This window comes from Poecile atricapillus, chromosome 2 (genome assembly GCF_030490865.1).
Source record: "Poecile atricapillus isolate bPoeAtr1 chromosome 2, bPoeAtr1.hap1, whole genome shotgun sequence".
Lineage (NCBI taxonomy): Eukaryota > Metazoa > Chordata > Aves > Passeriformes > Paridae > Poecile > Poecile atricapillus.
Window position 1 is genome coordinate 43,880,936 of NC_081250.1, and position 27,067 is coordinate 43,908,002.

Below are 27,067 nucleotides of genomic sequence, written 5' to 3' on the forward strand. Positions count from 1 at the left end.
GTGGTAAAACCCTTGCTTTGCTTAAAAATCTGTTTTCTGAATAAGAGGAGAATATCCAGAGAGCTATGACAAGATGTCAACTCTTAGTGCTCTATCATAACAACTTCAAGAGCCGGTTTGGATTTTTGTTTTCAACTATACCCTTATCTTAAAAATCAAATTTGAGTTGTATATTTGTGCTGTCAGTTTTATATACCTCTTCTTTTGCCAAGTTCCTTAATTACCAAAATACTAAATTCCTCCTAATCAGAATTAGGTCTGAAATGAGTAATATTTAATTCTGCTCTAAAAAAACCACTGTGGAAGGTAAGTACTCGTTTGAAGTGAAGGCCATTTGCATATTTGAAACTGCATCAAATTAATCTTTAGTTGCCTCTGAAATATAGTAGGGTTTCAATTAATTTTCCATTTAGGTTCTGTTTTTTATAAAAAGTCTTTTTTTAGTATGTATTTAAATTGATGCATGTACTTATGGACTGAGAACAGAACTCAGACTGATTCTTTCAGATGACTTGTGTTAAGAAATACAACAGGCAGGTAGATTTGATTAACATTTCTTTATCTGATGGCAAACTTCTGCATCACTAGATTTTCCTAGCCAATACAAACATTCTTGTATTTTAAGGGATTAAATAAGATTAAAAAGCAAAAGTATTGCTAAAGGTTTAAGAACAGGAAATCTGGCCATAATCATATTCATTTTGATTGCTCGTTGGGAGTATTTTTATTGAACAGAGTAGAATCTTACAACAGCTTTAACTGTAGATGATATATTTAGATACCTTAGCTTCCCAAGGAAACCAATTAATTTTCCACAAGTCCCTTGAATGAAAGTTTGCCTACGGCTTAAATAACCCTGCAGGTAAAACTTCAGGTTAAACAGTATTTTCAATTTTTTCAAAATTACCATTTTCTTCAGAAACAACTTTAAAGGCTTGTAAAAAGGCAGGAAGGATTGATGATACAAAAATACACAAATCCTCTAAGCCATGCTATTACAACACAGAAATAAGAACTGCTCCTTAGTGTTTATACAATTTGGTATAATCCTGGCACTTAGGCTAAGAGGCATCACGTCCATATTTTTGGTGTTAGCTACAACTTGAGCTAGTAACTAAGGTGTGTACCCACATACAATGAAAGAAGCTCACTTCGTACCATACAGTCTGCAAAGTTAAGGCAGAAGGATTTCAAGCTGAAACATTTGTTTCCATGTCATTCAGGAAGACAGGTGTGAGTCCTAGAACATAATCCTTGGAAAAATGGATTTGTTGTAGTAATTTTCTGTCTACTTGAAAATATCAATGGAGGCTGCCTTTTCTTGGAGCAGGTTTCTATCACCTTTGTCCATGTTCCGGGAAAGCGTTTGGTGATAATGCACTTTTTAAGCTGAAGGTGTCTCCACTTGATGAGTGTCGAGAAGTTGCTTTTCCACCTATCAACAAAGTTTCTGCTTCTTTTATTTCCATAGCTCTCTTGTAAAGTTCAGCTGCCTTCTCAAAGTCTCCCCTTTCATAGCTTTGGAAAAGAGCAAAACAAAGTTTCATTTGAATTGAAATATACACCATACTATCAATGCAATGTACTTAAAACTCTCTATTTTCCTAGAAAGTACACAAGCCCAGATGTTTTGTTTCATGCAGTAATTTGCATTTATTGGGTTGAAGCATATAATCTTACCTTAGCACAGCCAAGTTTTTCAGTGTTTCCCCCACGCGAGGATGCATTTGGCCAAAGCTGTCTTCATAAATCTTCAGTGCGCGTTCATAGAGAGGCAAAGCTTCCATTTGCTTTTTCTTTGGGTAGCAGAAAGTTTCTTTGTTACAAATGAGTATCTTTGTTACAGATGTGAATTACATTGGCTTTTTTTTTTTGCCAACACAGTATCAATACATCCTAGACGCAATGTGGTGCCTACCAGTCACAGCAATTACTTTTTCCCTGCACACATTTTCCTTGCCAAATATGCTTTCTATACTTAAAATTGAACCCAAGAATTTGCAAGCACTATAAGGAATTTCCCTTTTCAATACGGTCAAGCTTCTTTCGTTTCATTTAGGTACAAGTCATAAAAAAGCCTAAGACAGGAAAAACAAATGTTAGACTTGAGAATCTTACCATCTGACAGTAAAGAACAGCCAGGTTTACTAGAGCAGTTGCTACACTTGGGTGTTTTGGGCCAAATGACTTCTGTCGAATTTCAACTGCTAGCTCATACAGAGGAACAGCCTTGTCAAGCTTTCCCTAGAAATAACAGGAAAAAAAAAGATTCAGTTCTCTTGTATCAAGATGGTAACAGCAAAATCTATTTTAAACAAAAGCCTTGGAGAAGATCTAATTGTTTCTAGAATAAGGGGACAACTTTGCTAAATAATATGTATATTCTGCACAGATTATTTATTGTGAATATTTATTAGAACCTAATTTTCCAAAATACTGGGCATATTCAACTCCCAGTTAATGAGTTTCTCAGCTAGGTCTATTTCTTCCTTTCTTAATTTATTTTTTCCCCACAAGTGTCTCATTGAGAAGGCTGAAAAAAAAAATTTCAGTTGTACTTTTATCTAAATAATTGTCTCCACTGACTTCTAATTTGTGCTCCTTCAAACTAGCAAAGAGGTTTTTGATGCAAATGTTGAGTGGTTTTTCAGCTTCTAGCAGCATGAAAATTAGGAGCTAAAGTGAGCAGAAAATATCGTGACCCAAAACCATTTCATGCACGCAATAGCAGGTAGCAATTATTTAGCAAAAACATGAGCAAATTTGATCCAAGAGATTATCTTGAAGGTCTTTTTTCTCTTTGAAGAACAGTAAAATGTGAAAATAGAAAATAGATAATTCTTAAAATTCACTGAACTTGATTTGGTTCAAGAGTTGGAAAGAGTACATCACTATTACACTAATAATAACAAATGGTTAGAACAACCATCTACAAACACAAACATTCATAACCCATTTTGAAATTATGAAATGGAGGAGTTTATACTCTGGTTAATTTTACTCCTCACAGTGCATTTTGCATGGGAGTAATACTCATCTTTCACTGAGTCAACATAAACTGAAGGTGGCTCGGTCAGAAAGTTTATTTGTGAAATACTATCTCCCTCATAAGCCTTCAAATTACCCTTAAACTGACTGTAAATTCAAGGTTGTTATATAAAAATAACTATTCCTACCCCCTAAAACATGATTTTTTCCATTAATACAAAGACATTACAGTTAGTTTAGGCAATCAGAAGAGGTAACAGCCTTGAGCTCACCATCTTTTTGTACAGCACTGCCAGGTGTTTCACAGTATAAGCCAAGGAGGGATGATCTGGAGCCAAGGCTCTCCTCCTGATGTCCAAAGCTTTTTCATAGAGCTCCTCAGCCTTGTCATAGTGCTTCTTCTCATTGTACAAGGCTGCCAGGTTGTTCAAAGACTGCGCACAGTCTGGGTGGTTGGATCCCAGGACTCGCTCTCGCATTTCCAAGGAACGCTTCAGGAAAAGCTCTGCTGTCCTACACAACATATTTGCTCATCAATATTTTAAATCTCTATAGGCTGAAGTGCCTGTTAGAACCAACAAATTCAGCCTTGGAAACTCAATAGTAAAATCTGTTTAGAACTGACAAAATAGAAAAGACTCCGTGTAATGTCACCACTGGAGCAAAGGGCACGTTTAATCTCACTACAGTAGGGGGCTGCTATTTCATTACAGCTTTACAGCAGCTCCCCTATCAAAACTACAGGTGATGCCCCCATAAGACTGATAGCATCCATTATTACTAGGCAGCTCCTCATCCTGACATCCACACAAACCGACTCATGCTACTCTCAAGAGGTCAGCTTAGTAAATCAGAAAAATTCATTTTACATTAGAGAAAAAAAAAGACCATTTATATACTGAACTGTAGGTTCAATTCTAGAGCTCTTAGACAAGTGTCAAAAGGTGTTCCCTCTATGCAAGGCCTGGAGGATGATGTATGACAAATAATTATTCATTAACTGACATATACCCATCTGCCACTGATTTCATTTTAACTACATGAAGTCTTGGCCTTGCTGGTTCAGAGCAGGGATATCCATTTTTAAAAGTTCCTTAAACCTCCACTAGAACAAAGTTTATACCTTTTCTCACCTATGAAATAGTGGAGATACAGCTATTCTTGAAGTAGGTTGCAGGTTAACAGGAACTATGTATGAATGACATGGAATATTAAACAATCTTGCATGAGATTGGATAAAATATTGCTTCTCTATAATCAGTCACTTCATGGGAGTAAACTGATGAAAACCCCACATGCCCAACAACTGTTAACGTTCAATTCCTTCACTGCAGAGATGATTTTGTATGCAGATCCTAAATAATTACATACTTGTGTAATTACCCAAAAGCTACAGGTACATGTACAGGAAGAATAGTAAGTAAAAATACTTCCAGAACTCCCTCTGTCCTTTTTTGCTGGGCACTTTTGTTCTTCTGTGAAAAGATTCAGTTCAGTAGAGTGGGATTTAGGTGACTTTAAAATTCCCTCACAACACACAGTTTAGATTCCTCTGTCAGCTAAAGTTGATGTGAAGAATGGCTAAACATACCATCAGAACTATCTTGTACCTTTTATTCCCCTTCTTCAACACCCCTGCTTATCTCTGTCTCTTTTAGAAACCTTTGTGCTGTTCTGGCCCTTTCTGGCTTTTAACAGGACCTCAGGGTAAAAGCTGAGGGATTACAAGCACAATGAATATTCAGGTCATGACTTCTTGAAATACTGTAATAGAAAAACAACAATCCTGCTGTTCAAAGATGAACACTGCAAAGGAGAGTCACAAAATAGTGCAGCTGAGTAGAGGAGGCATAAGTTTTGAGAGGGAATCGGTATTTGCAACAAATGCTAATTAACTGTGGAACATCAATTCTGAATGCAGGAAGTGCACTGACTTGTTTAATACTCACATGCCAACAGCACCAAATAAAAAAATAGGAGTGAATTTCACAGTGAACAAAACCCAGTAGAATGAATAAGGGGCAGAACAACCAGAAGCATTTGATCATGTGTCTGCATTTAGTGCCAGATCTCCATGCTCTGCCTCCATTCAGACATCTGAGAACACTCAGTGCATGTACCACAATCAGTACAACTCACTCAAGATTATTCTGCAGGTAGTAGAGGACTCCAAGCTCATTGAGGGTTCGAGCATTATCTGGTGTATCCTTGCCTAACGTGAGCTCCTCCAGTTGCAGGGCTCTTTGACGCAGGAGAGCAAAGCCACACTACAGCAAAGAGAAGGAAATGTAAGCCAGTCACCGGTAATTTTAATGTTTAACACTAGAGACAGAAAACAAAAATACTTAATTTGGTGCCAAAGGTGCACAATAATCCTCAAGTTCTATTTTTGAGCTACATAGCAAACGCTTACTTACAATCTATCAGCAAATTGCATCAAAAATGTGAAATTTTGGTGAAAATTTCCCAGAAGTTCAAGTTACTGTGCTGTCACACTTCTCTCCCTGTATCAGACATGCTAAATTGCTTAAACTCCACAGTTCAAATAACTAATTCAGATCAAATTCTTAGGTTTATAAACTCAAAACTTAACATAATCTCCAGTCCTAAACACCATATACATATACACATACAAAATATTACTCAAGGCTTCATATCAATCTTTTAAAATGGCCAGACAAGTTAATTCTTACAAGCTTAATAAATAAAAGTAAAAAGTGCAGCTGTTTTTACACACTCTACTTTTGATCTTTGCAGTCTTGATAAAAATATTTTTGCAGCAGAACTCATTACAGAAATACACCAAATCTTCATGAACCAAATTTATTCTTATTTAATCACTGTGGAAATAGCAACATATTTATGTTTTTTTACTACTTTCATTAGAGCTACAACTTGAGCTCTGCAGTTTTTACAGTACAGGCATCACACGATAAACCCTTAGTTAAAAAATGACAAGGGAAACCCTGCAGCTGAAAAACAACCAAGAAGAAAACACAGAAAAACTCTGTATGTTACCTATACTTTTACTGGGATTTTCCATTGCAAGAAGCACTGTGTTCACTACTAGGATAAATGCTTCAGGAGAGGCCTATTCTGGAGAACACCTTTGTCCACTGTCACTCTGACACACAATCACTGACACACCTGTAACTCTGCACTTCTGAAATGCATATATCTACTTCTTTCTTTTCCATTTCCATCAACTCCATTCCAGTTGCACTGATACATCGCCACTTCCAGCAGAGTTGAAAGGGCAGTTACCAAAGCTGCTGCTAAGGTGCTTCACTACCTATGCCCACAATTATTAAAAGCCCTGGAGCACTGTCAGCTCTGCAGACACAATTTATCATCTGTTTAGCACAGCTGCAACATGCCCTACACCTCTTTTTAAATATCAAGCACTTCCTTACCAGACTGCCTTTCTGCCTTGCTGCTTTTTGGCGTATTTTGAAGGACTTTTTCCTCAGCTGCTCAGCTTGTTCATATCTGAAAGCAGTTATTCATAGTGTTAGAAAAATGTCAAATGAAGCATCAATAAATGTGCTGGAAAAATTCCAAGTTAAGTGTACAGATTTAGAAATTTAAGATTTTTGAAAATCACTGCACATTTTCAAATAAAAAATTAACAGAATGCTAAGGGCCAGACAATGTTCCTCCTTTATTTATACAAGTTTTTTGTTAAACTACGCAGAAAAGTTGGTCCCACCTATGTGACCTGCTACAAGAAAAGAGAGGGGATGCTCATGGGTGAACTTGAACATATCAAACTCAAAAAAAAAAAAAACCAAATTAAAATTCTGGCTTCAGGAAGAAAACCTTTGCTGCTATTTTTTTTTTTTTTTTTGTACTTCCTCCACAAAACAAAACCAGCAGTGTAATTAAGCTTACTTGTTCTGCTTTTGGTACAGGGTTGCAAGTGCATCAAGCTCACGGGCCACCCGAGGGTGTTCAGCTCCATAGGCGTTTTCAGAGATTTCCAGTGCCTGCTTATACAGCTGTTCAGCATTTCCAAACTTCTTCCATTGAACATACACTCCTGCCAGCTGGTGGAGTGACTGTGCCACCCTCGGGTGGTCTGGATCCAGCGCGGTCTCTCGAATCTCCAGAGAGCGCTGCAGAGGAGCTACAGCCTGTAACAGCCAAGTCCAGAGCGTGAGGGCAGCAGGCAGCATTCTCTCTATTCTTGCAATAACTTAACTGCTGCCATAGAAAGCACACACTGAGCTCTGCTTCATTTGCCTTTTTGCTGTTACAACAATCTCTAAATGTACTTACCTGACTGAGCAGACCTAGGTCCTTAAGAAACCGTCCCAGGGTCTCATAAAGATCAGACAGGCAGATCATACTTTCCTCTCCCTCACTGCTTTTTTCATATTCTTTCAGAGAGTCAAAATACTCAGCTGCCATAGAGCTCTTATCTTTCCCAACCAGCTGCCAGTAACTCAGCAATTCTGCAAAATGTCCCCTGTTTTAACAAGGAAAAGAATCTTATCTCTGATACCCCTCTATTCATACCGATGCTAGCTTAGGAAATAAAAGGCCTAGATGCACAAATGTTGTTATGCTACAGCATCTACAGGGACAATCCATGGAGACTAACGGTATTCAACAGCAATATTTATTCCTTTACCACCCCCCAGGGTGTAACAGAATAGAAAAAATACATTATTTATATGGAAACAGCATTTAGCACATCAGCCTCTACTATTTAAGTATCTGAATCTGTCACTTTCTGATTTATATTGACAAAAAATTACTATGAAATGTTTATAATGGCCAAAGCAGTTGCTACCTTTGTACCTTTTGTAAAGGTTTTGGGACACAAAGAGATTCAAAAGACACTTGTGAAGCTTTTGCTTATCACCCTGCTGTTGGAAGAGCCAGGGAAGTTCATCTGCACTTCTCCAAGTCACTCGGTCTTGACTATTGAAAGAAAAACAATGAAAATGAAAACTCTGACAGGCCTAACATCTTGTCAGTTTGATGTAAAAACCAGGCAAGCATATAATTTCCATACCTGAATATCTGAACATACAGATTACTGTAAGACCTATGTACTCCATTTTCTTATTGTTAATTTTAATTTCACCTCAGAAGGCACTGGAACCCCCAGGCACTCCACAGGAAGCTGCTTCCCATCTCATATGGACTAATCTGTGCCTGCCAGCAGGACTGCAGCCCTGTAGCAGCCCACTGCCCCTTTGTGCCTCCTTTGTCTGGCACACTGCAGCCCTCTTGGCTTCCTGCTACCCAACAGTGGATGCTCGGAGGAGCAATAAACAGCAGCACACAGCTGGGACACAGTAACTCAGGATGTAAATGCAAATCAGTTTTCAAGCTGGATATGAACCTGTAGATGTTCAGCTGTCCTACTGGACCTCCTCTTATCTATGTGCTAATTGTTTGCTGAACACAAGTGGTTTTCTGCTTCAAATCCAAAGCAAACTCAAATTTCATAGAATTTACTGGGAGTTAGAAATCTAACGGGGGTTGGAGATATGGTACAAATTCATGCCCTACATTTCCCCACTATCACTTTATCATATGCCCATTCCCCTTCACAGACCTCATTCTCTTTCAGGATTAAAAAACAACATATCAATAAATAAACTTAAAAACTGAAAATTTTGCTAAATTATTTTGCCATAATAATTTACTAAACTCAAAGAAGGCATATGAAGAAAACAAAAATATCTATGAGGCATGCAATCTGCAATTTAGCACATCTTAAAGAATTCTGACCTACCTTAACTGCATGGTGAAATACTCCACTAGTTTTTGTCTATAGGCAGAAATAACATTTTCACCTGCTTCCATATACTCTAGTTTTACCATCTCCCAAGCCTAAAAGAGAGTATAATTAGAAGAAAGAGAAAGCATTTAAGTGCTGATGATACACAGGGTGATGAAACACATCTCATGTTGTAGAACTGAAAATCTTTCAATGACAAAGGTACTACAAACAAATTGTCTTACATTAGACCACAGCTCTGGTTATTGAGGCAATATTCCTTTCGCTTTTGATTCTTTGTGGTTTTTTTGGGAAACCAATGTTTTCAAGGATATATGGAGATAACCATTAATAGATTATTAATTTATGAAGGTTTGAAAGGCCAGATTTTCAGCAATACTGGTTTATCGCAGCTCTGGTAGTTTTCAAAGTGTTTCTAAATCAGACCAGATGTTAAGGAGAATGGATGAGCAAACCAACATTTTGTAGCCCTACCTAGCTAACAACAGATCTTAGCTAAAAAACAGGGATTGGAGTTAGGGGTTGGAGCTTCACTTGCACATGCTTAAAACTACAAACTTTACCTGGAGGTGCTGGAACTTCAGCAAACCACAGCCATATGTCAGCAGACGCATTTTGTGCAGGCTGTGAAGGAGTGAGGCCAGCACTGCAGAATTCAGCTCAGGATAAAGCTCCATCAGCTCTGACTCACTCACCCCATTGTGGCTGACACCAATGACACACAGTATCTGCATGAAGCAGAAAACAAGATTTCACAGTTAGCAGTATTTCCTGGAGAGCTTAGTTACACTGAAATCTCAAGAAAAATACTGTTTATCACTGTGATAATTTTATAGCCAAAGGAAAAAACACTGCCTATACAAGCCCTTTCCCTCTTCTCAAAGAAGAGGCCTTAGTATTAATGGTTTAATATTCTAATAGATAAAGCACTAAATAGGACATGCTGAGACAAACTAACGGCTCTTCAAATTTTCCTCTAAAACACTGGGAGAGAGTAACTCCATTATTGTTGGGGTCAGAGATGCAAGGTATATACCTCTATCTGTAATGCCTAACTCTGACACCCAAATAAGCACTGAGTTTTGCATAGCACCATGGAGACAACAGGTAGAGTTAAGTAGAAAAGATTGAAAATGTAAATGTGTAAATTAGAAAGCTTCTTAAATCACTGGGTAAATGGGTTGAAGTTTAAAGTTTAAAGTAGTTTAGAGAGCCGAAGACAAGATGGAGGATTTAGGGTGTTGTCCCTTGTCCTTCTTCTTTCTTCTTCATCTTCTCCTCCTAGGGGTTTTTGGGTAGTAGTAAGTGATTGGGTAGAGGATGCCGCAGTGCAGCACACAGGTGTTGGGTCATTGGGTCACTAAGAAAAATAATTTAGTTGGCATCTGTTAATTGGGTAAATGGACATATAAAAGACCTTGAAGAAGATCTTTGTTAGCCATTTTACTCCTTTTCTATCATAGCGCACATAGCTCCTTGTACCTTGTAATACTGATAAGAAAAAATAAACAACTAAGACCTAACGAAAAGAAAAAACCGCCTCCCTCTCATCAATCTTCAGTTCAAAGGGAACAAGAACCCAAATCTAAAAGTCCATAAACGGACACATTATCACGAGGAATTTTCATCTAGATAAAATATGCTGAGAGTCTTTTGCTGCCAGAATCAAAGAAGTAGCAAGTGGGAGTATTGTGTCCTAATTAAAAAATGTTTTGCACAAGAGGGAAATTCTGCAAACACAGGAAGAGGAGTGAGAAATGTAAAAAGCAATGCTTGTATTCACAAGACACCATGTTTTGATTGTGTTTACTATGTTCAATGTAGTTAATCCCTAGATCATGGTAGTGATCAGCAAAGAAGTGCTAATTCTGTATCACATCCTAGTGAAGAAGCCCTGCTTTATTCTGTGAGACCACAGCTCAGTTGAAAATTAACACAAAGCAATCATACATTCTATAGTTATGCAACAGATGTAATTACATTAATTAAACTGTCCCTTTTATACTAACAATATACAATAATCTCTGAATCATACATATGAACTAATATAAATTTGTATTTACTTTCAAGTTAAGAAAAAGTCTTTACAGGGAAGAAGATTTATTACCTGTAGAAAAAGTGATGCATTCTCTGCTTACCTCTCTCAAAAGACCTTTCTCTTTGTCACTCCGCAATGATTCCTGAATTGATCTCAGAACAAGCCTGTACAGTGACACTGTGTCTTGACAATGGCAACACTGCTGAAGAATCTCATCAATATCTCCTGTATTTCCAACACTGAGCAGAAGGACAAAAAGGGTAAGGTTTAGCATATTAAATTTGGCTGAGTAAGAGTGATTTGAAACTACAGAAGAGCTCTATCTTAAATATTCTCTGGATTCCTACTGGGTTCAAAAGGTGCACAGCACCTGGTGTGATTTAAACAAAGAAGAGGTAATTTCTTGCAAGACAATTTCTGTCGTATTGTCTGATTTTTCGAAATAGCTGCAACAGTTTTATTAAAAAACCAACACTGCAGTGTTATTTTCTCCAGCAGGAGTACAAGTAAGAACATCAGGAAGGGTAAAGATAAAACCACATGCTGCTATTTCATTTAATGCATTTACAAAGCATGTTTTCAGGGGCAATTAAGTCTTCTAGAACATAAAACGTGAACAAAAATAATGAAATCAGTCACCTGGAGTAAATTACCAATTAGTGTCTCATCTTCTGGGACTCTCTTAACTAAAAATGCATCTTTCTCAACAAGATGAAGTCTAGGTTAATAAGAAACCAATGCACTTATTAGGTATTCTCTTGCACAACAGGGAAGATTAATTTTCTCCACAGCAGGAATTACAAGGCTAAGGACCATATGCAGGATGTTAAACTAAACAGTTGTTTAACTTCCTTGTAGCCTTAAAAATCTATGGGGCAAACTCTCTGGTACATCAGTAAATACAACACACCTGAATTTAACTGTTTAACAACACAATACCAACATTCTCCAAATACCTTTAAAAACCACTGAAGCAACTGATACACCCATAAAGAAGAACAAATTAAAACAAAACAGGAATTGAAGAGCTGAAAACAAATAGATGCAACTATTTGGGTTCCCTTAGTATCAAACTGGTGATCGTACACTCTGATTTCTGTTCCTGTTGCAGAGTCAGTGAAGAGAAAAACTTCTCCATTGTTTTTTCTTAAAAATATTCATTGTGTGTTAAATGAAAGTATTTCAAAAGGCTAACCTTCTTGAATTCTTCTAATCTAGTGATGACCACAGCCATGTCCAAAACACCTCAACTTACCAAGCAATGATTTTGCCCAAGAGAGTGACATACAAAGCATTGCAAGTTGTGGCAGAACGACAATGTCTCTCAAGCTTCTTCTCCTACAACATTTTAAATAAAATCTGTGAGCTGAAATAAAACTAACCATACAAATAAAATGTTCACTGTTTTATAAGAAAACAAAGGTTCTAGATATTCCTCTATCTGTATCATCTGAAGACTGTAACATAGTAAGTAGTGCACAAAACACTGCACATTTCCAGCTATAGGAGCATATGAGTGAAAATTCTATCTGAATTTAAGATGAAGAGTTAAGATCTAACATTACATCTCAACATGAAGATTATCTTACAGAATCAGTCTCAAGAGCAAAGGTAAAATACTGTTTTTCCCACTCTGTCAATCATTGTTACAGTATTATGCAACAAAAATTAATTAAAACATAATTAAATCGTCTGGTATTCTAAAATAAAAGAACACATTTACAACGGTATGTGCAACTGCACAGTTTTTCTGTTAAAAATTTATGTTGTTCCATATGTGTTTCAGTGCTATAAGCCACGGGGAAAAAATACTCAAACTTTATGCTATCTTGAGCAATCATATTTAGTTAGCTAAATATAATTCTTTATTTTGGCAGCTGGGCTTATTTCATTTTGCCATGTTTTCATTAGAAGTTATACTAGAGTAAGGTATTTTAGAAAAACTGCAACAGACATACCTGCTCTTTAGTCAATTTAACATTTGCTGAGTTACATTCTGCACTAATGAGAGATTTAACATCTTTGGAATTCAGTGGATCAAGATGAAGAGTGGGCCATAACCTTTGGTAAGAGAGAACAAAGTCATATTTGAACCTTATTAAACAGCACAAAAAAGGAAAAGAAAAGATGTCAGAGTTTCAGGGCTTTTTCAAGATTTATATCAAAGCAGTAATTGGAGCTGTTCCCTGCTACTATGAAATTCTAATAGTCTGAAGCAAAATTTCCACTTTTAGCCTTATCCTGAATCTACATGATGGTACTGCAGTTCTTGATGTGAATCTGACTGCATTTAATATCGTCTTTCATACAGTCATGTGGATAGATCCATCACAGTAAAACAAAAATCTGGTTTTCCAACAGCTAAAATCTGTCATTACAGCTACAATAGAGCAGCTTTCATTTTCCTCATAGGTTGCAAGATCTTATCCTATTAAATCTCCATGTCTTGACAAATCTGTCTGCTCTTCAATGAGTAACTGCAATTTAAAATAATAATTCTAAGCCAGGATACTTTGACACATCACAGAAATATAACATACCTCCACGCCTGCGGACACGTTTCTACATTCACTGATACAATCACTCTCACGTTCACTGGCAGTGGATCTATCAACCACTTCATATGCTTCTCAGCTTGCTTAAAAACAAATTTTCATTTCTTAACACAGAGGTAGTTTAAAACAATGTCAGAAGTTTCTATGTTTCATTAACTGTGCAACCCAATGAATGGAGTCTTAAATTCTCCAGTGTCCTTTAAAATGTTTCATGGTCTGGTCCTCTAGACAGTACTAAATGACCCATTTATATGTATCAGCACAACTGTACACTAAATAAAGCAGATAGAATACTATTGTTGAAATGCTCACCTCATTAAAACCAGGCCATTTACATGCCCAATAAATCAGCTCATGGCCTTGAATCTTTGGATAAGTAATATAACCAGACTGCTCAAAAATTAAAGCATAAAGATAAAATTTAAAAGAAAAAAAACCAAAACAACCTCCAAAAAATGTATCTACAAAAATAACTCAGCTGCACTTTTTACAAAACTATTTTCTGTATGTTCTCTTCAGAGCAAAGCAAACAGTAATTTTTCTGTAATATAGCTATGGCTGAACCTATTACAATAGTCAAGATTCCCATTAGACTGACAAATGGCAAAGGTTTTTAAAACATACCTGTATTTGGTCAATAGAGTCAATAATTATAATAATGCTGCCTTGATGGCGTGCAGAAAGTTTTTCCAGCCAATGGGGAAACTCTTCCAGAAGTTTAGCTGGATCAAAAGTCAGAGGTGATACTAACCAAGAGTGTTGCATAAGCTGCAGAATTATAAACATATACAAGAAATTCTACCTTAAAAATCAGCTAGGATAGTTGAAAGAAGTCCTACAGACAAAAGAGAAAAAAACCCAATTCTCCCCCCCTACCTCACCCTCCCCCCCCCCCAAAAAAACCTCCATGTGATTTGGGTGCAATTTTCCTAGTCAAGGTCACACAGAGTTCTTTCCTTCTAGCATATGCAGAAAGCTGGCATATGCAGAACAAAGCATATCTCTTGAACTCAGTGTTTAAATTCTAGAGAGATAACCTCTACAAAATAGACAAGAAATACGGAGACTTAAAGGAATTGAAGTTGCACAGATTAAACAGGCAAACATCTAAGATAGATGAGAAAATTGCAAGCACAGCACAACTGAATTAATTTTTCTACAGGTTTTAGTACTGTAAGGCTCTTAGTACCACTCTGGTGGAAAAAGCAAGTTCAGACCCTGGCACAAAAACTACCCTTCTTATTTCCGACGTATTTAGCACACAATTAAAAATGAATTAATATAGGAGAGAGCCTAGTCTAGAAACAAGATGATGCCAAGTGAGCAATACAGCCTCAGGTTTCTAAGTATAGACCCAAGAGGTACCACCTGCCTCTCTCATAGTTCAGATGGCAGGGAATTTTGGAAGGAGTTTATATGGTTTTATAAGTCACTGGAAACATAACTGCTAATGCTGATCTGTTATGAATATCCCAGAGATGCTATTTAATTGAGCTACATAGGCTCAGACTCCCCTCATTCTATAATGCCTTACATTTCATAGAGTCACAGAAGAGTTTGGATTGGAACAAGCTTTAAAGGCCACATGGTCAAACTCCCTGCAGTGAGCTGGGACATCTTCAACCAGACCAGGTTGCCCAGAGTCCTGGCCAATCCGAACCTGAATATTTTTCTCCTACATTTGTATTACTTTTCATTGATGCTGAAAAATTTGTAGAAAATGTTATCTTTGCACACATGGACACATACACACACAGACAAAGAAAGATGAAATACAGGGCATGTAATACAGCATTACCTTTAGAGTAAGGCGCTTAATTATTAATGCAGATTCTGAACTAGTTGACATGGACCTCCCAACAAAGTGGTAAAGAATTAGCGTGTTTGGTGAATGCTTCTGCTGTAATTGAATCCTAATGAAGGAAGAGAAGAAAAAAAAAGACTCAACAGACCAAAATTTTCCAAATAGATCTCAAACAAAAAGCATCAGTTTTGCCAAAGGAGATAGAGCTACACATGTTCCATGTTTATCTTACAAAACAGAATAGACATTTCCTGAGCTATAACTGAACTTTTAATGTGGGATTCCACTTTTGCACTCACCATTACTGACAGCAATTAGCAAGTGCCCTTTCTGGCACTGAATAGTCATGTGCCACTAAGCATTTAAAAAGCAATAACACGATCAATTTATTTTTATGATGCCAAATTCTGTCATAACGTACAAGTCACCATAAAATTCTATGGTCTATTATAAATTATGAGGATTCTTTATTTCAGAGCCTTCTTGTGTATCAGAGAAGGGCAACACTATTGAACTATTTGTAATGCTGTGCAAACACAGTAAGTGATGCCTTATCATAAGGTGTTGCAGCTGGAGGCAGGGAGCTGTTAAAGGCAGTCCAGATGAAATTAGCTACTCAAATATCACAAATCTTTCCAGGAAGCTTCAGTACCTTCAGCGCTTTGTAAATGCCCCCGTTTTACCTCTTACTGACACAATGTTTGAAACTCAATGGAAACATTTTCCTTAAATTTCATTCATATAAAAAAACCAAAACAATTTACACTACCATTTTGACAGAAGGAGAGATTTCCCAGAACCTGGTCCTCCTGATACAAGCAATGGTGGAATTGGTGCTGGTGCTGCTACTAGGTCATTCAGACGTTCAAAATACTATAAAAAAGAAGAAATCATTATAAATATTCCAGTGTTTAAGGAAAAAATATAGTACCTGGTATTGTAAACCATTTAGATTCAAAATGCATGTACCAATTTATAAAGGAGTGAAATGCAATACAGTACAGGTGTAAAATAGATGTTGTAAGGAAACACTTAAAGCAAGTAATTTATTATCTCTTTTTTAAAAAATGTAAAATTAATTAACACTTTATTCGAAAATTTATATAAAATGGATTCTTCAGTGCAAATAAACTGAATTAGTGTTATAGTAAAGCAACTGCGTTCTTTGTTTGTCTGGGCTTCCTTGCCCCTCCTTTCCCCAAACTACTCCACTGCACTGGATATGGTTGCCAGGAAGAAGTTGGCATCTGCCATGAATTACTATTTTGAGCATACAAAAGCATACAAAAGAAGGCTTCTTTCAGCATATCAGTGTCCAAAAATGTTGCAGCAGATGACAAAATAAACCAAAGCAAAACACCCTTCATCTGCTTGGAAGAAATATTTTGTCTTCAAAATAAGAGGTGAATTTAGACATACATTGGTATCTTTTCTTTAATGTTAGATTATGATTGCTCTAGAATGTAGTAAAGATGGTACAATCCTCCAAGCCATTACCAATATAGAAGTGGTGAAGTAAAAGAATATATTGTGCCAGTAAAATAGGGCTACTACGAATTTAAAAACAGTAACAGAAACTGCATGCTTACATTACATTGCCCAAATAAACCATTGCACCACATTCTTGACTTTAATGTGTATCTTCCTACATTCATTATATCTTCCCAACATATAACTGTTCCTGATACTCCCAACTTGAAATGCTTTTAAAAAATTATTTCCAGTAATGAGTAAGTACTGAGCTATTCAGCAGCTTTCCACTATAAAGTTTCCTTTGTTCTTCTTTTATGGATGCATGATGAGATAAAATCTTTTCATTAACCATCTCCTAAAGGCCTAACTCCAGGTGTCAAGAAAGAGATTGGATTTCCCTGGGGAAAAATAAAAAATAAATAAAAAAGAAAAAAAAAAGAAGAAAAGATAGATACTCAAAGTGTTTTCTATTGATGACCAACGTTTAAGAGGACGCTCTGCTTCTGGCACACTGTTATAGGGTTTTTCTCCTGTGCAGACACAACAGCTACTTCTTCATCAATGTCATTCAACAACACAACAACTGGCATCTCTCCCAGAAAAGAAATACGCCATCTATATCAGACATATGGCTTCTTCCAGTGCAAGGAGTGATAGCCTTAAGGATGCTCTCAGACACAGCTTCTTCTGTTGAAGTGCATCTTGCCCAACAAGGGATAGAAATGAGTGATGACTTTCTCTTCATCTATATACCTTTATAATGTACTCACTTTCTCAAATCCCAGCTCACATGTTGAATTAGAGGCCTGTTGAAAAGCTTCCATCTGTTCTTGTTCATCGTGTGCATCCCACAAAACATCACCAAAAACTTCTTCTTCAGGAGCAGTGGAGTCTTCCTTGCTACCCAAATCCTTGCCTTCTAGGTCTGTAATTTCACACCCCAATATATCCTAAGTAAAAAGAAATTACATGGAGAAAACTGCAACTCTAGTGCAAGCACATTTGCTGTTAGTCACAGTATGAGTGTGGATCTACTAACACCAATATGATAATTTCCTCGCAGGGTAGCAGAGAAAATAAATAAATAAGCAATTAAATGAAAGTGAACATTGATTTTCACCAAAAAGAATAAGGAGAGGACATATCTATGATATGGATAAAGAGAAATTAAAAGCTAATTTAGGGCCATAAATAGAACCCTTTCCTATGGTCCTGTGCTTCTATCCATAAAAGCACTGCTCAGTTTGGGGTTTTATTTTCCACCTGCACATCTCCTTGCTTGCCAGATATTAATGATAAAACAGAGAGATACTTTGAATCATATCTAAGTACCACACAGTAATTACACTGACATCATTTAAGATCATAAATCAGCATAGACTGAAAAAGCTAAAATGCATCATTTACTTTTACCTGTTTAATTATTTTTTCCACACAATTATAGATTTCATATGCTCCTTCCTCCACACCTCCGACATGGTCAATCATCTGAAAAAGTAAATGGCAAAGCATGACACAACTCTGAATCCAACTGAGAATAATATTTAGGGCTTTCAATAAAAACATTCTGGAACACATTTAAATTCCATTCTGTTGCTTTCCTTAGGTAAGATTCACTTTGCCCAAGAACTTTAAAAGTCAGGCATCTAGTTTCAGATGTTCTCAACCGTTGTTTCTGTAGAGGAAAATAAATCATAATGGATCAATTTTTAGGCAGCAGGAATCTCGCTAGAGTTACATTTCATTTCCATCAGTGGCTTCAGAGGGACCTCAGATAAACAACTTTGCCATTTAAATGCCTAAATACAGGTAAGAAATTCTATCCTTATAGCACAGACATTTTTTTTTTTTCAGTGAAAATGATGTGGCTTTTTTTTCTTCCCTGCTAATGAAAATTTCATAACATTCATAAATTTCAGCTTCATCGATCTGCTCACAGAATGAGCAGCCAGAGCAATGACTGCAATACAATTTCTTCTAAAATCTGGGACTATTAGCATGCAGTGTTGTTTATAGCAATTTTTAAATGCCATACCTTTGCTTTGTTCATGCAAGAAATTTGCTCAATTAACTGTTGCACTGAGACTGAACCGACTCTGCCATCCTCCCTTCTGTGGTAAATTAACCGAGGTTTTTCTTCTGGATTTTTCAAGAAGGCTTCTTCACAGTCCTCCAACAAACAACTAGATTGGAAATCAGCATTCTTGTGCTATATTACACTGCTGTAGTAAACAGTTCAATCAACACAAGCTCCAAAGATGGGTTTCACTATTTATAGCAAAAAGCAATCAAATACTTCAACAGAGAATTTGAGAAAAATTCTGAAGCAAGAAAAAGCTGAGAGAGATTTATGCTACTTGTACCAAAACCAGTAAAACAATTTATTAATTTTTATGATTGTTGATTTGTAAATTTAAAGTTGTTTTTCCTGTCATATCAATATGCAGAATGAAAGGTAATTGCCTTGCATGGAAAGAACCTGGTTTCACATACGATTAATAAGCATCATATATATGCTTTGCTATCAGTTATATGAAGGTTCTGTTCTATCTTTGATCTCTTTAGGAAGCGCCCTTTAGTATTTGCCAGATGTCTTGGGGAACAGTCTTTCAATTTATAGTATGTAAAAAGGAGAATCTGACACCTCCAAATTCAAAAACACTTTGCATTTATAGATGTGTATGATATTAATGGATATCCATTGCTGTTCCACAGAAGGAACTATACTACTTTGGGATGCTGACAATAGCAGACAGGATTGCTCAAATATTATCATCTTTACACAAGCACTACAATTTTCATTAGAGTTTTTCTAAGAAAAATTCTCTAAATTAATACTTATGGGTTCTTTTTCCCCTGCATATTTTGTTCTTACATATTTGTGCTCCAAATATGTAAAACTGGGTTATTTGCCAACAGCATATAAGGCATAACAGTAACATTCCCAACACAATTCAAAAAGTATCCCTTCTTTGGTGTATTTGCTTTAGTGAATCATACTTCTTCTAGAAGGTTAAGAAATTACTCACTGAACAAATAGACCACATTCCATCACTATTTGTTATGAAACATCATGACTTCAGTAAATCTAAATTGTCAAAAGCTAGCATAAGGTAACACACAGGAGAGCCATGAAATTAGTCTGAAAGACAGCCAAAACCAGGAGCTAACATGCGATAGAATAAATCCCAAATACTACAGACAGGTGTAAGGCTAGATAAGCAAATGAAAAACACTGAGAACATTCACATCAGCCATCTTGAATTCCTAAGACACAGCCACATGAACAACACAGAGCTGCTCTTGGAAAACAGAACATTTCTGCATGTTATTAAGATATCGTTCAAGCTGTATTTTAAGAGAATTTGTAGCTACAAGAAAAAGAAAATGGTACAAAGCTGATATATTCTTTTAAGTGTCTGCTCTAGCAAACCTAAAGTTTGAAGGAGTATCACTTTGAAGTTACTAGCTTAGGAAACGTACTGAGCAAAGCATCCCATACATTTTAATAAGCTATGCCTTCTGCATAAATTACCAGCTGCCATTTGTTTCACCAGCCTGGAAAATACTCACCTTGGCAAAGTTAAATGCAGGAGCAAAATGACTAATGAACTTTTTTCAATTTCCCATCTTCTTACATCCTGAAGGGGCCTTTCATTCTCTGTTGAAAAATTAACAACTTGAAAGAAGTACCCCATTGTTTCACAGAATCTCTGAAGTTTTGGAGAGTAGCTCTGAAAGCAAATGTGAGCAACAGTGCTTTATTACTAAACATGGATAGCACTGAGGACCTACCAAACAAATCTCAGTTTCTTTTCTCTAAGCAGCATGCTCCCCTGAAGCCCTTGACAATACTTTCACTGATTTCACTGAAATCAGACTACACGTAATAAAGCTTTCAAGACGTATTAGACAAACTTCTGAACCAGCATCACATTGAAACAAGATAGCATACAAGTGAGCATAGGTTTGTGAGGTACTCACTCTAATGAAGATAGTCACTTCTGGCTGAGTCTCATCAGTACTGATAATATAACATCTTACTGTGTTACTCCACAGAGAGTGGGAAAACAGAGGAGTAACCTGCAATAAACTGGCAACAGCAGCATCCCAATCATCTGCCAATGGAAAAAAACCCCACAATGAAGTCTTAGAGATCTTCACATGTCATTACACTGTATAACAGGTAAGTCATCACCTCTTAACACCATGAATACTACATTTTATTCAAAATAGTAGTAGTGTTTTTACTCGATTATTTAAATTTTACAAATTTTGAGAACTCATACCATTTGATAATGTCACACAATTTGATAATGTGGCAAAATAAAAGTGTTAAATCTATTTATATTATCATCACAATGATATTAACTTTAAAAAGGATTGATGAAATGTTTCCACGAAACCAAGCTGACAGTTGTAAAATAAGTAACAATATACAGGAGTAATAAATTCATTCATAACCAAACACTTTTTTTTCTTTCAGATCTACACGTATTTCAATTAGACCATATGAATAAAAAACACAGCAAAACACTGTGGTAACTTCCACTTCTGAAGAAAAAATTCCTTTGCTTTCTGTAGCACTGTATGTTTATTCCCTACAGAAGCAGAGACTTTTAAGGTTTAAAACTTTCTTAGACTCTTCTTTTTGTGGATGGTCATTCTTTCAAGATAGGAATAGGTTCTCTTCTCAGGACCACATAGTTTGATGAAAGGCTTAGTGTATGAAGCTGGGGCCATCACAGGGAAGACCCACCCCTCCCACTTTGCAGGCACAGACTTCTGAATTAGACAGAGCCTGAAGGATTGAACTAAAAAGGGAGAAACTGCCAGAAAACTCAGCTATATGCAGGAGAGGTTCCAGAGCCAGGATAACAGTGAAGGAAACCAGAGTATCAGAAGCCAATTTACAAGAGGCCACTTGGGAAACAAAGTTCAAAAGCAGTAATTATTGACAAGAAAAAAATCAAGCACTGCTTTACATAACAACACATACATCCTGGTCTTGCAATCAGATTTCCACAAGTGGCCCCCTAGGCAGAGTCAAAACCCATGCAAAATCAATGAATAAAACAGAGGTATAATTTATTCTAATATAAATATGATGCTCATACTCAGGAAGTAGAGAATCTGAATACAAATGTAAAAAAAGAACACCAGCAGATATTGAAAGAAGAAGCCACTATCTTCCATTGTCAACATAAGGAACATACTCACAACAAAGCACTGGTAACTGCTGTTTGCTAAGATCACTGCTGCACATACCACAGTCACCACATATATTAACCATAACTTAGCTACATTTCCGTTTATTTTTACAGAGAATTCCAAAAAATCCTTTTGCTAAATTACCCGAGAGCGGACAGAAAAGGATCTAAGAAGGAACAGTTACTTAAGCATAGTTGGAAAAATTCCATAGACACCTACAATCCCAGCAAAATAAATTACCATTACTTACCTCTGTTTATATTTGCAAATGGTCCCTCGACATCTATAGAGCTATGAGCAAATTCAGGCCCTCTGAAAGACTGCTGAAGTTGCATCATACTACCCATGGATGGCTCACTTCCCAACACTCCTCCATTCCAGTATTCAGATTGTGCCCCAGTAGCTAAGAATTGGAAAAAAAACCCAAAAAACCCTCTTCACTCTTCATTGTCACTGCACAAGGTAAATTACCAGTCCTAAATACTCCAGCTGAAACCTACAGCCGCATGCCACTGATCATAATTTTTCCTCCTTCAGCAGTTTTCCTCACATCTTTGAGTGCTGTAAGTTCTAAACGGTTGTCCAAAGTTAATGAGAATCCATGACACCAAAGGCTGAGGATATTTCCTAATATTTGCTATTACATAGATTGCTCACATACTTATCTGAACCCTTTCCATGTTATTAAATTCATCATACAGCATATACAAGGTTTTGTACCTACTTCTTCTTTGTTAAAGATCTAACTCTGCTGTTCTGGAACACACAGCAGCTGACACTGGCCGATGTCATCATCCAAAGCGTCTACCTAAGACTTCCTCAAGTTTCAGATGTGATTTTTGGATACACTGGAGCATCATCTTAGATCTAGAATAAGAAAACTCAGAAAAGACTAGAAAGCTCAGAATAGTTCATGAAAAATTTTTAAAAAGCGTTCAAATAACTGTGTCTAGACAGTACTCTGTGTCTTCATTTATCCATTTGTAACACCAGAAATGTGAGGTTCCCACAATCTAAACCAAGTTTGCAAGGTTGGTTGCTTTTACCCTTCAAACTACTTTAAATTGCTTTTCATCTGGTTAATAAAACTTATTGTTTTTCAAAACAACATAAATATCTGTCTTCTGCTTTATTATTTGGAGAATTTAGTCATGTTCCAACACGAAGTGTTGGGGATGAAATTCTCACCCGTAACATCTGTACAATTATCATCAGAATCAGACTCTTCAGGATCAAACACTTGGATTCCCTGGGCCTGGAGTCTCTGGAGTTTTGCTTCGAGCTCTCGTTTGGCCCTCAGTAAGTCTTGAATCTCATTTTCTTTAGTTTCTCTAAAAATCTATCAGCAGGAAGGGAAAAAAAAATCTTTTAAAATTCAGTATCTGTTCCTGAGCTCATGTTATCTACTTTCAATTTAAAAAGTAAGTTTCTAGCATTCATTTACCAGGCAAAGACAAGAAAATATGAACCTGAATCCACCGTGAATCAGAAATGAGCAGGAAACCATAGTTAAAAATTATATATTCTTAAAATTTTACCATTATAAACTTTAGCATACCATTCTGAAAGAAGTCTGCATTAGTATGTTTATTAAAAATTAAAACAACTCTTTTTACTCTTTAAATTTTATTGTCTTCTAAAATTGCTACATGTAACGATTTTTTCAAAGGTTTCCTTAGATTCTTCCATGTATTTCTTTACAGTTACATATAGTCTTGTATTTACATTTTATTGTTGCAGAAATGTAAATTTTCTATGACAGAAATTGATCAAGCATCTCTAGCTGTCCTGTTTGTAACTTATTACCATCATGTGGCAAAAAAAACACTAATCTAGTTTTAAATTCAAAGAAATAGTCTTCATGTCCCATTTCTCAAATAAGGTCAGAAACAATCTTCTTTTTATATATCTCCTAAACATAAACCACATGTAACTACAGACAATTAAAATTAAAGACATGAAGAATCTTGAAAATAGTGAAAAACTATGACCTACTTCCCTGTTTTGGGTGGCAAAAGTACCATCTGCAGCAAAGGAAAAGCAGAAACATGCCTGGCCTTTCAAGTCATCCCTCCATAGAGCGCAAACTGTCTTTAACTTACTATCATATTTTTGAAGTCAAAAGAGATGCACCAATACACACTTTTTAAAAAATGTAAGATAGAGGTGTTACACCTTGCAATGCAATATATAAAATTTATTCAGAAATAATAGAACTGTGTTTATACATTCCTTAAGCATGTGTCAATTTGCAGCTCATGTTTTCTTGTCACTCTCCAATATGAATATACTCCTGTGTTCAAATTCAATGCAGGAATTTAGCTGATGATATATCACCTCATATTCTCTTTTTAATATTTATAAAGTTATTTCATATTTTTTTCGTCTTAGTCTTACAGAGAGGTTTCAGTAGGATTATTTTAATGGAAATAGGCAGCTACAGCTATGACACTCTAATGTGTCCCTAAGGACAGGCCCTCATGAATGCTATTGGAGAAAGGTTCATTCGGGGAATGTGAACAAGTGACATCCATCTCTTTTGGTCATTTTCCCAGGAATAGAAAAGTCAAACCATACCTTGAATTGCCTTTTGACTTTGTCTCGATCATGTTCAAAAGTGGCAGCTCTCTCCATGGCTTGGTATTTAGCTTCTAGTGCACTTTCTTTCTCTCTCAGTATTTTCTGGTATGTTTTCTGAAGTGCCTGAAAACATTTAATATTTCATTTTTTTTCAGAGTTTTGTTGACGGTAAGAGGTTTTAGATTACTTTTCAAGCCTGACAACGGTATTATCTCAGCACCCTACATCTCTCCTTACTGTAGGGCAGCCAGAATCAGAGATTATTCTGAGTTGGAAAGCAACCACAGGGGCCATCGAGTCCAACTCCCGGCCCTACACAGGACACTCCAACAGTCACACCATGTGATTGTCGAAACATTTCCTGGACTCTGTCAGCCTTCTGCTGTGACCACTTCTCCGGGGTGCTTATTCCAGTGCTCCAGACCCTCTGGGTCTGGAAGCTTTTTCTAATACCCTGCCTAAGCCTCCCCTGGCACAACTTCAGGCTATTCCCTATCACCGGTCGCCACAGCAGCGCAGGGCGCGGTCCCCATCCCGCACTTTGACGGCATCCCTATGGCTCAGCAGGAGAGCAGCGGGGCACCATTTCCCCAGCACCTTGCCTTCCCTCGCACCCGTCACCTCCCTGCCACAGCTTTCCCCAGAAGCGGGACGAGTCCTTGGCAGCCTCAGCTTTGCTCCTCACCCGCGGGGCAGCGGGCTCTACCTGCAGCTCGGCGCGCAGCCGCTTGTTCTCCCTGTCCAGCTTGGCCTCCTTCTTCACCATGGAGGCCACCTCGTTGTTCTTGCTGACGCGGAAGATCTCGTACTCCTTCCTCAGGCGCTCGTACTCGGCCACGCACTCCAGCTCCTGCACCGAGGCCGTCGACTTGAAGCTGGCCCCGATGAGGCCGCCGGGCCGGGAGCCGCCGACGCGCCGCAGGGAGCCCCGCAGCAGCCGCGCCTTGGGCTTCACCTCCACCGGGATCTCGCAGGCCTCGCCGCCGCCGCCGCCGTACGTGTCCTCGATCACCTCCCCGACCGCGCCCGCCGGGCTCACCAGGGACGACGCCGTGCCCATGGCCCCGCGTCCGCCCCGGGCGAGGCTCTAACCCCGAGCCCAGGGCCCGGTGCCCACGGCGGGACCTGGCGGCGGGGCCGTGCCCGGAGCGGAGCCTTCCCGGCGGCGGCTGCGGGCCATGGTCCGCTCCTTGCGGCCACCGGACGAGGAAGGGAGAGCGGGAGGAAGCTGCCCCGCGGGCCGACTCTCTCCCTCCCTCTCTCCCTCCCTCCCTCCCTCTCTCTGCCGCTCCCGCCCCGTCCCGCGGCGGCTCCCTGCTCGGGAACGCTGCTGGAGCAGCCCGGGAGGGGGGAGCGCCGCCAGAGGCTGGGAAATAGCGGAGAGGGAGAGCCGGAGGGTCTGGCGGCGGGAATCTGCTGCCCTCAGCTAAACGTGACGGCGTTTTAGGGTTGTGCTGCTAAAAACGAGTTAATCTGAGGTCACGGCAAACTTCCCCGTTCCCGCTGCAGCCATCTCAGCTTCGCTGGGGATGCTTCAGGAAAAAGGAAAAAAAAAAAAAAAAAGTTTCCATTTTCTCTTCACCGCGTCTATTTCTCCTCAAGTGTCCATTTCTGTTCTCTCTGTCACCTGCCCCGGAGCTCTCAGGTTGCGCCACATCCCGGGCAGGTCTACACGATTACATCGCACTGTTCTCCCTGGCCAAAGAGGGACACGCAGGTTGTGCCACCAGCTTTGGTGTTGAGGAGACCTTGGAGGGGAAATTACCCCTCACCGGTCGGAATTTGTGACCTCTGAGACCAGCTGGCACTCCCCAAGGAAGAAGAACTGAGAAAAGCTGGTAGTGGCACTGCCAAGAAGCGAGCGCTGGGCAATGGTGCCCTGTCGTGCCCCAGGTCAGTGCTTGCGCCTTGTGTGCCTCATACGAAATTTGTGAATTCCCTGTTTGAAGATCTTCCCTGTCAAGAATAAGGAAGCTGTGTTCATCCTAATGACATTTCCTTCTCTGTCTCGCAAAAAATCCTGTTTGGTTCCTTCACCTGTCATAGGGAATTCAGTGTAACAGATCCCCATGGCGGAGGAGAACATCCATTTGTTCTCAAACCTCAGAATCTGCCCTACCTTTGTCATGAATGACAAAAATGTCATTACTTCAAAACAGATTTTGCCTCATGTATGTGCTAGGTTTGCTAGCCATGACCAAGGCAATAATTTCCTCTTAACAATGAGGAAAAAAAATAACCTTAGAAATGTCTTTCCAATGAGATAATCCTGAGTTTCAAAATCTACTGGAAGGGGAAACTACTTTTTGTTTGTACAGTAGTAGAAACAGAACAAAAGATGTCTCCGTATTTCCCTGAGTAAAATCTTTGTTTGGAGAATATGTACTTTCTTTCCCCCCCTAATTTTACCTCATTGTTTTCATGAGGAGAAAACAATTCCTTGTCTGAATATAATTTATTGATAAATCACATTGGTGATCTATTCCACTTAAACCCTTCTTCACTGAAAAAGACAAATACAGAATTTGTGACAATTAAGGGAAGAGTGCTGCTATGTTTCCTCTTACATTGACAGTAACATAGCTTGCACAGTATTTGATGATTCAGCAAGTAAGTTCTGTAACAAAGCAAAGCTCTTGACTTCATTTGTGTGTTGGTGTTGC

General features: G+C 38.1%; 1 protein-coding gene across 1 annotated transcript; it reads right to left on the reverse strand.

Moving 5' to 3' along the window:
* Window positions 1-542: 542 nt before the first annotated feature.
* NPHP3 (nephrocystin 3) lies at window positions 543-27,067 on the reverse strand. The gene is made up of 27 exons (XM_058831174.1): window positions 25,111-27,067; window positions 24,402-24,527; window positions 23,013-23,163; window positions 22,075-22,227; window positions 20,598-20,731; window positions 20,187-20,347; window positions 18,649-18,796; window positions 18,027-18,101; window positions 17,384-17,563; window positions 15,910-16,013; window positions 15,135-15,249; window positions 13,961-14,104; window positions 13,322-13,419; window positions 12,740-12,842; window positions 12,037-12,119; window positions 10,882-11,020; window positions 9,307-9,471; window positions 8,738-8,835; window positions 7,792-7,914; window positions 7,267-7,456; window positions 6,880-7,121; window positions 6,402-6,477; window positions 5,128-5,255; window positions 3,261-3,501; window positions 2,119-2,244; window positions 1,681-1,796; window positions 543-1,518 (listed from the first exon to the last, which is right to left on the reverse strand). The coding sequence occupies exons 1-27, from the start codon at window positions 25,462-25,464 to the stop codon at window positions 1,338-1,340; spliced, it is 3,954 nt and encodes a 1,317-aa protein (XP_058687157.1). The 5' UTR covers window positions 25,465-27,067; the 3' UTR covers window positions 543-1,337.